The sequence below is a fragment of the Akanthomyces muscarius genome, chromosome 5 (genome assembly GCF_028009165.1).
Source record: "Akanthomyces muscarius strain Ve6 chromosome 5, whole genome shotgun sequence".
In the NCBI taxonomy this organism is placed as follows: domain Eukaryota; kingdom Fungi; phylum Ascomycota; class Sordariomycetes; order Hypocreales; family Cordycipitaceae; genus Akanthomyces; species Akanthomyces muscarius.
Window position 1 is genome coordinate 1,446,962 of NC_079245.1, and position 13,052 is coordinate 1,460,013.

Below are 13,052 nucleotides of genomic sequence, written 5' to 3' on the forward strand. Positions count from 1 at the left end.
AAATCCACCTATTGAAACCTCCAGCTTGGCCGTTATTAGAGCCTCTCTTTTGCTTCGTTCTTCATCCCTGTGCTCCCTAGCTCTCCTGTCTTCAAAGACTTACTCCGCCATTCTTTTCCTGATCCTACGATCGCGAGATTGGGATGCGTCTCGTCGGCCGTCTTTGATACTTCTTCCTCCCTCGTCTATTGTTCAATCCTAGAAAAAAAAGTCTCCTGAAGCTTCGCGAGGCTTTTCACCCAGCCATGTTGAGAAACTCGCTCTGTAGAGCCAGCTCTCAGCTGCTCCGCGGCGCCCGCGTCTCGCCCGCCGTCTCCTCGCTCTCGACTGCTTGCACTCGTCCTTCATCATGGAAGGTCGCCGCCGCTCGCCGCTCGCTGGCCCTCACGGCTCGTCGCACCTATGCGACGACCGACGCCTCCCACTCGGCCCCCGACCCCAACGACAACTTCCTCACCGGAAGCACTGCCAATTACATTGACGAGATGTATATGCAGTGGAAAAAGGACCCCGAGAGTGTTCACGTCTCATGGCAAATCTACTTCAAGAACATGGAGAGCGGCGACATGCCCATCTCCCAGGCCTTTCAGCCTCCCCCTAACCTGGTGCCCAACATGACCGGTGGCGTACCTCGCCTTGGTGGTGGTCTCGCCATGGAGGACGGCTCTGATGTCACCAACCACTTGATGGTCCAGCTTCTTGTGCGTGCCTACCAGGCTCGTGGCCACCACAAGGCCAACATCGACCCCCTGGGCATCAGAAACACCGCCGAAGGCTTCGGTAACATCAAACCTAAGGAGTTGACTCTCGATTTCTACGGCTTCACTGAGAAGGACCTGGATACTGAATATACCCTGGGCCCTGGTATCCTGCCCCGTTTCAAGCGCGAGGGTCGCGAGAAGATGACTCTTCGCGAGATCGTCGCCGCCTGCGAAAAGATCTACTCTGGCTCCTACGGTGTCGAGTTCATCCACATTCCCGACCGCGAAAAATGCGACTGGCTCCGCGAGCGTCTCGAGGTGCCCCAGCCCTTCAAGTACTCCATTGACGAGAAGCGCCGTATCCTCGACCGACTTATCTGGAGCTCCAGCTTCGAATCTTTCCTCATGACGAAATACCCCAACGACAAGCGTTTCGGTCTCGAGGGTTGCGAGACCCTCGTCCCCGGTATGAAGGCCCTCATCGACCGTAGTGTCGACTACGGCGTCAAGGACATTGTCATTGGTATGCCCCACAGAGGCCGTCTCAATGTACTCTCGAACGTCGTCCGCAAGCCCAACGAGTCCATCTTCAGCGAGTTTGCTGGTACTGACACAGCTGAGGAGGGCTCTGGTGACGTAAAGTACCATCTTGGTATGAACTTCGAGCGTCCTACTCCCTCGGGCAAGCGCGTCCAGCTTTCTCTTGTCGCCAATCCTTCTCACCTGGAAGCTGAGGACCCTGTGGTCCTTGGCAAGACCCGTGCTATCCAGCACTACAACAACGACGAGAAGGCCCACCGCACTGCCATGAGCGTTCTCCTGCACGGTGATGCCGCTTTCGCTGCCCAGGGTATCGTCTACGAGTGCCTTGGCTTCCACTCTCTGCCCGCCTTCTCCACTGGTGGTACCATCCACTTGGTTGTCAACAACCAGATTGGTTTCACCACTGACCCTCGTTTCGCTCGTTCCACTGCTTACTGCACTGACATCGCCAAGGCAATTGACGCCCCCGTCTTCCACGTCAATGCTGACGATGTCGAGGCCGTCAACTTCGTCTGCCAGCTTGCTGCCGACTGGCGCGCCGAGTTCCAACACGATGTCGTCATTGACCTAATCTGCTACCGCAAGCACGGCCACAACGAGACTGACCAGCCCTCGTTCACGCAACCCCTCATGTACAAGCGCATCAACTCTCAGGTTCCTCAGATCGATGTCTACGTTGACAAGCTGCTGAAAGAAGGCACCTTCACTAAGGAAGATATCGAGGAGCACAAGCAGTGGGTCTGGGGCATGCTCGAGGAGAGCTTCTCCAAGTCCAAGGACTACACCCCCACGTCCAAGGAATGGACCACATCCGCCTGGAACGGCTTCAAGTCTCCCAAGGAGCTGGCTACCGAGATCCTTCCCCACAACCCCACCAACGTTGACAAAAAGACTATTGAGCACATTGGTGAGATCATTGGCTCCGCTCCCGAGGGCTTCACCGTGCACCGCAACTTGAAGCGCATTCTCAACAACCGTACCAAGTCTGTTGTCGAGGGCAAGAACATTGACTTTCCCACTGCCGAGGCTCTGGCCTTTGGCACTCTCGTCACTGACGGTTACCACGTTCGTGTTTCCGGCCAAGATGTCGAGCGTGGTACCTTTTCTCAGCGTCACGCCGTCTTTCACGACCAGGAGAATGAGGCTACCTACACACCTCTCCAGCACATTAGCAAGGACCAGGGCAAGTTTGTCATCTCCAACTCTTCTCTGAGTGAGTTTGGTGCTCTTGGTTTCGAGTATGGCTACTCCCTGTCATCTCCCAACGCTCTTGTCATGTGGGAAGCCCAGTTTGGTGACTTCGCCAACAACGCTCAGTGTATCATTGACCAGTTCATCGCCTCCGGTGAGGTCAAGTGGATGCAGCGCAGCGGTCTCGTCATGTCTCTGCCTCACGGGTATGACGGACAGGGTCCTGAGCATTCCTCTGCCCGTATCGAGCGCTATCTTCAGCTTGCCAACGAGGACCCCCGTGTCTTCCCTAGCGAGGAGAAGCTTGCTCGCCAGCACCAGGACTGCAACATGCAGATTGCTTACATGACGACCCCTGCAAACTTGTTCCACGCTCTGCGTCGCCAGATGGAGCGCCAGTTCCGCAAGCGTAAGTGAATTCGATTATGTTACTGAATCATGCTAACAATAGGCAGCTCTCATCATTTTCTTCTCCAAATCCCTCCTCCGTCATCCTCTCGCCCGCTCAAGCCTCGAGGAATTCACTGCTGAGGATGCTGGTTTCCAGTGGATCATCCCCGACCCTGAGCACCAGACTGGCACCATCAAGTCTCCTGAGGAGGTTGATCGTGTCATTCTCTGCACTGGTCAGGTCTGGGCTGCTCTGCACAAGTACCGTGCCGACAACAAGATCGACAACGTTGCATTTACCCGCATCGAGCAGATGAACCCCTTCCCCTGGCAACAGCTGAAGGAGAACCTCGACATGTACCCCAACGCGAAGACCATCGTCTGGGCCCAGGAGGAGCCTCTCAACGCCGGTGCCTGGAGCTTCATGCAACCCCGCATTGAGACTCTGCTCAACCAGACCAAGTACCACGACCGCAAACACGTCATGTACGCTGGCCGTAGCCCTAGCGCGTCCGTTGCTACTGGTTTGAAACACGTCCACAGCAAGGAAGAGAAGGACCTGCTCGAGAAGGCCTTTACTGTCAAGCAGGACAAGCTCAAGGGCGAGTAAGAGAATACTGGGTGGCGTTCCAAGAAGCGGAGCCACGGGAAGGTGCCGTTCGAAGAGATGGAAGTCGGAGAAAATCGAGAAAAAAGGAATGAGAGCTTCCACTGTTGAACTTTTCAGGGGAGGGAGTCATCTCCTTTGTGTATCACACTGTATCATACCCCTCCCTTGAGGACCAAAAAACCACTTGTCATTGTACCCGGGTGCATGGTACAAGTATGAGCGGATTTAAATGGCTCTTAATAATATTGCTTCTATGTCAAATGACCTGCGCACCTCTAATGAACTATGCACACATGTTCTCTGACTCTATTTGCCTGCACCCGTCTATGTTGGAACCAAGTACATAACACCTCCCTATGCCGTTGATATATGTTTTACTCCTTGTCCAGAATTACCCCCCACGGTTGCACGATGCCATTGTCACCTGTTGTAATTAACATTTCCTCCTCGCCCCGAGCACTCGCTCCGCTGTCGTAGCGCTTGCACCATGTAATATGATTGACTTCATACGGCCCATGCGCGTTCTCTTTTGTGCCAATGACTTTCCATCTCGCAGAGCCCGGAGGCGATGCCGCCGGCTGCTGCACAGCTAGCGGCTCTCCCTCACCGGCGTCCGTCATGGGCTGATCGGAGCTAGATTCTGTCGTCGCTGTCTCTTCCTCGAGACCTTCTCTATACAGCACAATCTTGCCGTCGCTGCCTGTGCTGGCCACAACGCCCGTCTGCGCGCTCCACGCAGCGCCGTAAATGTCGCGGTGGTGCGCGGCCGGCAGGATCGCGGTGCACACCCACTCCTCACGAAGCGACTTGCGCATCGTGTTGGGGATACCACCCAGAGCACTCCGACCGCCCTGCTCGCCGTCATCGCCTTCCTCGTCTTCCTTGAGCGTCCAGATGCGCATGGTGGCGTCGGCCGAATACGATAGTAGGCGCGGGAACTTGTCGCCGGCGCGCGGGCGCGACTCCCACTCAATGCCCCAGACGGTCTGCTCGTGGCCCTCGAGCACAGCGACGCACACCCACTCGCCGTCGCTGTCTTCGCGCCAGATGCGTACCGTGTTGTCGTAGCTGGCGCTGGCCAGCACGTCTGGGCTGTACCGCCGGCGGGCGTTGCGGCCGGGCACGTCGGGGCACCATGCTACGGCCTTGACATCGCCCTCGTGCTCGTTGAGCACAGCAATGGTCTCCCACTCGTCGTCCTCCTCCGAAGCGCCAATGTCCTCCCAGATCCAGACGGACTTGTCACGCGAGCACGTGGCCAGATGCGCGCCGGACGGCGAGAAGGCGCACGACTTGATCTCCGAGTCGTGGCCCTCGAGGACGAGTGTGAATTCCCATTCCTTATCTTCGCCATCGTTGGAGTCGTCGTCATCGTTGTCGTTGTTGTCCCGGACGTTGGCAGAGGTAACTTCCCGCTCGAGCGCCGCTTCGCCGTCACCACCTGCTTGGTCGCCGTCCCAGCGCCAGACGCCTGCCGTGGCATCGAAGCTACCGGAGACTAGGCAGAGCTTATGAGGCGGTAGGTTGGGCTTCCAGGCCGCGGAGCGGACGGATCGTGTGTGCCCGCCGGTGAGGCTGCTGTGAGAGAAGAGCGTCGCGAGCGAGAAGACTGTTACGCCTTTGCCATGGACGGTAGCAACGAGGGGGAGCGTCGGGTGCGGGGTCGTTTGCCAGGCACGCTCGCAGAGGTCAGGCTTGAGCGGCGCAAGGGCGACGACCTGGGCCACGCCCTTCGCCGAGGGTATCGACGTCGGCTGCATCCTGGCCTCGAGTTCGGGTTTCGGAGCGGGAGGGGAGCAAGGTGTGATTGTGGAGTATACACGGTCCGCGTGGTCGAAGGCGATTCGGCTCGTGGGAACGATTGATTAGATATATGGATTATGGGTATTTTGGAGGAGCGAGCGAGTGTTGAATAAGTAGAAAAGAAAATTGCTCGTCGGAGACCCTTGGGTTGGTGGGAAGTTAGCCCTTGACTTGAGACGGTGGGCTTGAATGGCGTTTGCCCGTAGTCGGCGGTTGGCCCCGCCAAAAATAAGTCAAGCCGAACCGTCGTGATAACGAGTTTCTTGATTTAGGCCGTGGCCACGGCTCTTCACTACTCATAATTTGCCTTCAAGGATGAGTATTCTTTAATAAATAAATTGGTGAGACTGAGTCCTGGTCAGTCTGGTCTGGACTCAATCTCTGGGACTGTGCGGGGTTCTCCAATAGTGTCTTGTACTGTAGTCGCAGTCCCCGGGACTCAGTCTCAAACTCATGATCAAGCCCTTAAGCCAACAAGGCAAGGATCTTTACTACCCCTTTTCACGAGAAAAAAAAACCGCAATACACTGCGCGTTCCTTTCTTTACATATCACAAAACACGCTTTGCACGTTTTACGCTACAACTTCCCCTCTTTCTGGCATCGCTCTGTCGACTTCTTGAATATTCTTAGCCATGGATTCCGAAGGTAAACTATACGACTCGGAGCAACCGATTTCTCCGTGTGATTTAGATATAGTTCGCAGCCCAAAGGCAACAGCGCGCGCTTTATACCAGATACGCGTCTGATTACCACCACGCGCTCTCGGTGATTCGAGAAGAGATCGAGGACGCATTTCCTGAGGATCGGCTTTCACACACCCAGATAAGCGACAAGTACAAAGAGCTGCGCTCGCTTTATCAAAATTTCCTTGCTTTCCTTGAACTTCCTGACCTGGAATACGATGAGGAAACTGGAAAAATCGATGCTCCTGATGCACGGTGGAGTTTCATTCGCTTGAAAGGCGGACACAAGTGCGAACAAGACCTGCGAGAGCGAGGTTTTAGCCCAGCCAGGCTCCAGCTCTTTCGTAGCGCCTTTCCCTACGAGCAGGGAAACTCGCTGATGATGATGTGCAGCTGGGACTCGGATGACGACCACTTGCTGAAGGAAATCTTCAAGAAGAAGAAGAGAGCGCCTCAGGGCCAGAAAAAGGCGGAGCCGAAACCGGGGGAGAAGAGGAAGCGAGTCACCAAACCCGCATCAAAAGCAAAAGCCACGAAAGTGTTCTCGGAGAAGTTGAAGCAATCTATTCGCCTGGGTCCAATGCGCGAAGGAGAGGAGAAGATGCCGTTTGCTCTGCGAGAGTTTACACGGGTCAAGTCTGATGCGCAGACCAGGATGAAGCTATTTGACACGCCCGACACTACGATCAACGATTTTCTCGACCTTATCCAACATCACGATGACCTGATGATCAAGTACCATTCCTCCAATGACGGGGGTAAACGGAAAATATTCTGGAGGCTTCTACAGGACAATGGAAAATTTTCCGTTCGATGGTGAGGGCGGTGAAGAGTTCCCAGACGGCTATTAGTTTGAGAGTTTAATTGAGTGTTGTCGATACTATGTAGACAATGAAATAGGCATTTTGCGGAAAACCAATTTTGATCATGTGCTGATTAGTCTCTTCGTGCCTTTGCTGCTACCCACTTGCCGGCCTTTACGAAATCACCACCCACAGGTGTCTTCTCCTGGCGTGCTCTCTCCAGTCCGCCTCTCTTGAAGCCTCCAGGCATGATCAGCCAGCCAACAAGATCAAAGATGAGAAAGGCCAAGACAATGGGCTGCAGCACAGCAACACCTTTGCTTTGCGCAATGGCGCCGACGCCAAACGGTATAATGGCTGCACCGCCACCGCCAAAGCCGCCTGCGAATCCAATCGCACTGACATGGTACTCTGGTGGGAGTAGCTTGGTGGCCGTGACAATGGCGGCTGGGAAGAGAGGGCCAAGGAAGAAACCCAGGAGGATGATAAAGACGAGTGATGCGGCAAAGTTGGGCACAAGCCAGTAGAGTAACTGCAAGCCAACGCTGAGGAGAATATACACAGTGATGGCCAGCTTCTCGCCAACGCGGCCAGTGACGAACCCCAAAATAACACGGCCAAGCGTCAGGCCCAGCCAGAACATGGTTACCGACAGACCAGCCAGGAAGGGCTCGGCATGGCGGACCTTGATCATAAATGTAGGGATCCAGCCTCCGAGACTAACTTCAACGCCGACGTAACCGAGCAGGAAAACAGCCACGACCCAAGTCAGCGGCTGCTTGAGAACGTGGCGCGTGGTGATGCGCTCCTTGCCCTCGTCGTCGTACGCTAGCTTCCTACGATATGACGCTCCGTCATGGGGTGCAAATGCTATCATGCCGGCAACAAACTCGCAGCAAACCATCCCTATCATGACGTAGTAGAACGTGTACCATTGCAGATGACCCTTGGTCACCATGGCAGACGCGATGAGGGGGCTAATAGTGGCGCTAAGGCCGTATGCGCCGTGGACCAGACCGAGGAGCTCGTTGGCCTGGTGCATATTGCCGACCCAGGCGTTGTAGCCGCTGTCCTCGATTCCGTTGCCGTAGCCGGCTACGAGGAGGGCGACGGGCAGGACGGGGAACGGCGGGTGCAGCGCCATAGGCAGGTAGCCGATGACGCGACAGATGGGTCCGATGAAGGCCACGCCGCGCTGACCAAATTTGTAGTGAATCCAGTTGTTGGAGAGGGCGGCGGCGACGTAGCCGACGAAAGGGACGGCGAAGAGAGTCGATACTTGGGTGTAGTTGACATTGTAGTATGGTTCAATCTAGATTGTAAGCGCGGGTATTCGGTCAACTTAACAGGGCGACATACGTATGGAAGAAGTGCCTGTGATTGCACGTTAGTATGCGATGAGAGAGGAACGCTTGGTCGATGGAAATTGCGGTACTTACACCTATACAGGCATCGTTCATGCCCATGATAAAGAGGGCCAAGTTGACAACCAAGAAGCGGGCTGTGTTATTTCGCGAGCCATTCCAGCGCTCTAGACGGCCTGAAGAGTCGGTCTCATTGCCTGTATCTGACGAAGTTCCTCCGAGAGCAGTTTGTGTAATTTGGCCAGCCGCTGCCTTTTCGACGTCTGCGACAGGCGGATCGTGGGAAACGGGTTCGATCTGGCTTGCGGCCAATGAGCCTCTCTTCTCGCGAAGCGAGCTGACCATTTCGGGGGGGGGGATGAACGGTTCAAAAACACAATGGCCGAAAGTAGCAATTGGGTTGTTACTAGAGAAGATGAAAAGACGGAAGCTGACAAGCAGAATCTAGTGGCGAGGGCCACTAAACTATTCTGACGGCGGTGTAAGGAAGATGCAGCGATGTCGGCAACTTAGACACTGGTCTCAACGAGACCATGTATAAATTTCAAAAGAAGAAAAGCAGGAGAGCAGAGTGAGGAGCGATGCTCTTTTTACATATCTCAGGTTCGGGGTGGTATTGGGCCGAAGGAATAGAAGAGCCATGAGATGGGCGCGAACCCACAACCTTAAAGACAGTCCAAGTTGCCTACCTAGACAGGACTAGGCTGACTCGGGTATATAATCGAAGCAAGGATCTAAGGAAGGAGGGTGGTCAACTTGGCGATGAACAGTCGGGCTGAATGAGAAGGATTTTTTGGGTCATTTTTATCTGTTCGCCCCGACTTAATCCCCGCGTTGGCGTCCCGGAAGCGGAGAGCCAGGTAGGTACCTTGGAAGCTGGGCCGTGATGCTGGTGTGGTCTGTGGAGGTCATGTATGTAACCTGGGGAAGCTGAGCGAATGCTAGCTAGGCTGTCCATGATGCCAAATTCTCATTGGCAGAGCTGCATTACTATTACGGAAGTATTTGACACAAAAAAAACGCCATTTCTTACTCAGACTTGCAACAGGTTTCCTCGGTTTCAAAGCGACGGGACGGGATGCAAGAGGTGGGTGTACATACATCACGCAATGGGTTTTTAGGCAATTCGGGACGACGGGCCGCTGGGAATACGGATCAAAGACAGGGCTTGCACAGCAGCTGATGTGTAGCACATGTCGGCATCGAGCAGCTTCAAGCATGCAAACATGAATATTTTTGTTTTTTTTTTTGCGCGTCAAGCCTGTTTCTAGACCCTTGGTGGCGCTATCCTTGCTGCGGTCGTGCGCCCTACAGGAGGGATTTCAAGCTTTGTCGGCCCGACATCCCGCTGAGAATCCTCTCTGATGGATCTTTCCACCCGCTAATTACTGATGGAAATGAAAGAATAGGTCGTTGGATGAATAATGCGGAGATGGCTCTCGTGGAAATAAACGGTCGCGAAATGAGCAGAGTTGCACTTTTGCATCGATATCAGTCCAGCCGTTTCGCCCACCAGCACTCATCGCAAAGGCAATCTTGTCATAGCCCTCCCAGCTTGCCAAGAAGCACATTGTACACACTGTACACCACGACCGTGGCGGCCTGGCTTCATCGTTCTCGGTACGTCCTCCACACTCTCTTGATCGGGCCCTTGCAGGATTCCGCCGTTGCGGATAGGGCTGGTAATGGTAGCGACACCATTGTATATATACATAGCGCCGGCTCCGAGCCTATCGACCTCACAAGGTCTGCCGTTGCAGAGGACTAACCCACCTGCGCAAGGTCAACTGCGGCGAATTCAGCATGGCCCAGCTTTCCGGCCATCCGAGCGTCCCGCCACCACTGGTTGTGCCCACGAGCACCGTCGCATTTCTGGTTGCTTCCTGTGTCGCGCTCACCGGGGGGGCTGGGCGCAGCGCTGTGCGACTTGACGGCTCGACCCGAAGGCACCGTATTTCTTGTCCCAGCCTCACCAGTCACCTGCGTCAGTATCAGTCCTCGCCGTTCTTTCCCTGAGACAAGATTTCCATGACGTTTCGATTTTTTAAAGCCCGAGACTTGTTGCGTCTTTGATACTTGCGACAGTTTTTTTTTGGCCTTTAAAGCACTTGCATCTACATAACCCCTCCTTTGCGTCACCACCCCGCCATCGCCAGCTCTCAAGTTCTCCCAGCAATACCGCAGACATGCCGCGCTCCAGCTATGACGACGACAGCGAGTATCGCAGGGAACACGGCTCGCGCCGCAATCGCTCCCCCGACTATCACTCCGGCGCGGGCGGTGGTCCCGCCGCGGGCTTTGGCGACCCTGGCCGGCCCTTTCGCGACGACGCGCCCTTTGAGCGCGAGGAGATGACGCTCGCGCCTCCTGCCCGCGACTACGGCCGCGCCAACTCGGTGCCGCCCAGCAATGCGCTCGCCTACCGCAACGGCTCCGAGTCGCCCTACGAGCGTTCCCGCGGCGGTCACAGCCGGCGCTCGCGCTCGCGCTCCGACTACGACGACGACGATGGCGAGTCGCGCCGGGATCGCCGTCGCGGCTCCCCGAGCCCCATGAGACGCGCGCGCCACGCCGTGGAGGAGAACTTTAGCAACTCGTCGACGGGCATCGGCGCGGGCATCCTCGGTGCGGTGGTCGGTGGTTTCGCGGCGAACAAGGCGGCGGATGCGGCGTACAACCGCAACGGAAAGGGCGGCCGCGGCCGCCGCCACAGCGATGAGAACGCGGTGCCCAAGGCCGTTTCGACGCTGCTGGGTGCCGTTGCGGGCGGTTTGGGTGCCAATGCGTTTGCGCACCATGTCGAGGGAGAGCGAGAGAAGAGGCGCGAGCGCGAGCACCCGCACAGAGGCCGGTACGTCGTCTGACGCCAAGTGGCAGGAGAACCGAGCAATCACTAACTTGTTGGCTTGCAGAGACGATGATAGCGACTATGGTAGCCGACGCTCTGGCTCGCGACGCGGCGATGATTATGACGACTATGACGACCGCCGACGTGACGACTACAGAAGGTACTGAGATGAAATAATGGCATGAATGACCTCGACTATGAGAAACGTGATGTTTTAACGACCAAACTATTGCTATTTCGTTGTTTAAAATTTATAAAAAGCTCAGAAGCATGAGATGCTTCTGTCACGCTCTGCAATTATGCCGGTACGAGTATTTAATGCTTTTTAGTTTCGGTTCAATACAAGTGATCTACATTTCCACTGAGTGTCCCATTTCTCGATGTCCAATTCCTCATGCAGATGCTACCGTAGTAGCAGGCCGTTCGTAAGCAGTGCCCGTTCTAGTCTCCTAATCGTCAAGCGATGTCAACCTTGTGGTGTGCTTTTGCTCCTTTTGCCGCTGTTGCAGAACCTTGTGCTCCCGCTCAACAATCACCTTGAAAAAGCGCACAATCTCGGACAGGGCTCTGTTCGCGTCGTCTACCGCCCCAATCATGTCAAACAAGGACTGGCTGTCCGCGAGCTGCTTGGCGATGACCGAGTCGGGTTGGCAAAAGGTGCGGATGCGCATCGCGCGCGCGTTGACCTTCATGCTGTGCAGGAGGCTGCTGATCTCGACTGGGTTGCATTGGCGGCGGCCGCAAAAGGTAAATTCATTGACGTGTAGCGCCACGAGATCGACCTGCGTCTCGAGGTCGAAGCGGAAGCCGACCACACGGGGTCGGCCCTGCTGGTACCAGGCGTCGGTAATCTTTTTGAAGTTGATCGGCACGAGGCGACCCTTTTCGAGCTCACGGGAAATGTAGTTGTTGAGAGCACAGGTGAGGTGGTATTCGAGTTCGCAGTACAGCAGGCTCTGCTCTCTCGCGTCAAGCGATATGAGGAGTTGCGCACCAGACGCCTTTGCATGCGGGAGTCGACGATGTGGATAGTGAATTTCAGTCTGAGAGATTAGCTTTGGGTCAAGGTTGCGGCATGCTGCGACGTACCATGTCTCTTGCAATCTTCTTGATGCTGTCAAAGATGCCGGCTCTCTTTTGAGGCGTCTTGCTTTCCCCGTCCTGTCCGGTATTCTCAAGCCATCCATTGTTACCAATCAGCGTCTTGCCGCCTTGCTTGAAAGTGGGAAAGTCTTGTCCCCGGAAATACAGAGGCAAAGGTGAAAACGTGGGGCTTTCAGAGACCACATCAGGAGGAGAATATGCCTGCCGCTCCGGTTCGGTGTTTCGCGACGTTTTCGCGGGGCTCGTTTGTCTTCTCATGCCCTCGGCCAGGCTCTTGGATCTTCGTGGATGAGAAGTACCGCTGTCACGAGATCTGACTGGCTCGGGTGAATGTGGTGAGACACCAGACCTATAGATCTGCGTCCAGTCATTGTAGATGTCAACCACGCCATCGTCGCTGTGGTGCCGCGGCTGGCTTCTGCGGTTGCTTGGTATGTTCAGTGGTCTGGGGGGTTGTAGTTCCAAACCATGAGACGAATAGGAAGATGATGGAGCCTTGTTATTCGCATCACTTTTGCTGGAAATTCTTGCACTTAGCGGAGAGACGGCCGCGTCAACATGCTCCATCTGCGGTCTCTGTGGTTTTTTGGCGCTTCGGTGCTGGGCAGACACGTCAATTTGAGCTAGTGCCGCTTTCTGTCGTCTTTTGGCGAGAGAATCATCGGTTGCACGAGGCATGAGCTCTGAAAAGGTTGGAGAAACAACACTTATGGTTTCGTAAGGCTTTGGTTGTAAATTGGAGGACTCGAACCGTGAAGGTTGACCTTGGGATGAATGATTATTGCCCTCGTCAATCATGCGCGATTTTGTCGGGCTCAATCGATCCGGGTTGAGTTTCTGCGTGAATCTACTGACAGTCAGGTTGAAACTCAAAAGGGCAGAGGGGTTCATCTTACGCGTCGGTAATCTTGTCCATTTGTGTCTCCGTCAGATTCATTCGTATGTGCAGAGGCTGATTTGCGTTGCGTTTTTTCGGGGAGAGCGATTTTGATCTTGCAGAGGGAGAATTG

General features: G+C 55.1%; 7 protein-coding genes across 7 annotated transcripts; 4 read left to right on the forward strand and 3 right to left on the reverse strand.

Annotated features, from left to right (window-relative positions):
- Nucleotides 1-245: 245 nt before the first annotated feature.
- Nucleotides 246-3,435, forward strand: LMH87_009766 (uncharacterized protein; the record flags this gene model as incomplete). Its single annotated transcript, XM_056196820.1, has 2 exons — nucleotides 246-2,844; nucleotides 2,891-3,435. The coding sequence occupies 2 exons, from the start codon at nucleotides 246-248 to the stop codon at nucleotides 3,433-3,435; spliced, it is 3,144 nt and encodes a 1,047-aa protein (XP_056053929.1).
- Nucleotides 3,436-3,809: 374 nt separating this feature from the next.
- LMH87_009767 (uncharacterized protein) lies at nucleotides 3,810-5,195 on the reverse strand (the record flags this gene model as incomplete). Its single annotated transcript, XM_056196821.1, has 1 exon — nucleotides 3,810-5,195. One exon carries the CDS (start codon nucleotides 5,193-5,195, stop codon nucleotides 3,810-3,812), a length of 1,386 nt encoding a protein of 461 aa, XP_056053930.1.
- A 677-nt stretch (nucleotides 5,196-5,872) lies between these two features.
- Nucleotides 5,873-6,743, forward strand: LMH87_009768 (uncharacterized protein; the record flags this gene model as incomplete). Its single annotated transcript, XM_056196822.1, has 2 exons — nucleotides 5,873-5,885; nucleotides 5,944-6,743. 2 exons carry the CDS (start codon nucleotides 5,873-5,875, stop codon nucleotides 6,741-6,743), a joined length of 813 nt encoding a protein of 270 aa, XP_056053931.1.
- A 116-nt stretch (nucleotides 6,744-6,859) lies between these two features.
- Nucleotides 6,860-8,435, reverse strand: LMH87_009769 (uncharacterized protein; the record flags this gene model as incomplete). Its single annotated transcript, XM_056196823.1, has 3 exons — nucleotides 6,860-8,038; nucleotides 8,086-8,100; nucleotides 8,166-8,435. The coding sequence occupies 3 exons, from the start codon at nucleotides 8,433-8,435 to the stop codon at nucleotides 6,860-6,862; spliced, it is 1,464 nt and encodes a 487-aa protein (XP_056053932.1).
- A 733-nt stretch (nucleotides 8,436-9,168) lies between these two features.
- LMH87_009770 (uncharacterized protein) lies at nucleotides 9,169-10,106 on the forward strand (the record flags this gene model as incomplete). The annotated part of the gene is made up of 3 exons (XM_056196824.1): nucleotides 9,169-9,177; nucleotides 9,645-9,710; nucleotides 9,873-10,106. The coding sequence occupies 3 exons, from the start codon at nucleotides 9,169-9,171 to the stop codon at nucleotides 10,104-10,106; spliced, it is 309 nt and encodes a 102-aa protein (XP_056053933.1).
- A 170-nt stretch (nucleotides 10,107-10,276) lies between these two features.
- Nucleotides 10,277-11,105, forward strand: LMH87_009771 (uncharacterized protein; the record flags this gene model as incomplete). The annotated part of the gene is made up of 2 exons (XM_056196825.1): nucleotides 10,277-10,941; nucleotides 11,003-11,105. 2 exons carry the CDS (start codon nucleotides 10,277-10,279, stop codon nucleotides 11,103-11,105), a joined length of 768 nt encoding a protein of 255 aa, XP_056053934.1.
- A 282-nt stretch (nucleotides 11,106-11,387) lies between these two features.
- Nucleotides 11,388-12,958, reverse strand: LMH87_009772 (uncharacterized protein; the record flags this gene model as incomplete). The annotated part of the gene is made up of 4 exons (XM_056196826.1): nucleotides 11,388-11,981; nucleotides 12,028-12,469; nucleotides 12,794-12,889; nucleotides 12,939-12,958. 4 exons carry the CDS (start codon nucleotides 12,956-12,958, stop codon nucleotides 11,388-11,390), a joined length of 1,152 nt encoding a protein of 383 aa, XP_056053935.1.
- Between the last annotated feature and the right edge of the window lie 94 nt (nucleotides 12,959-13,052).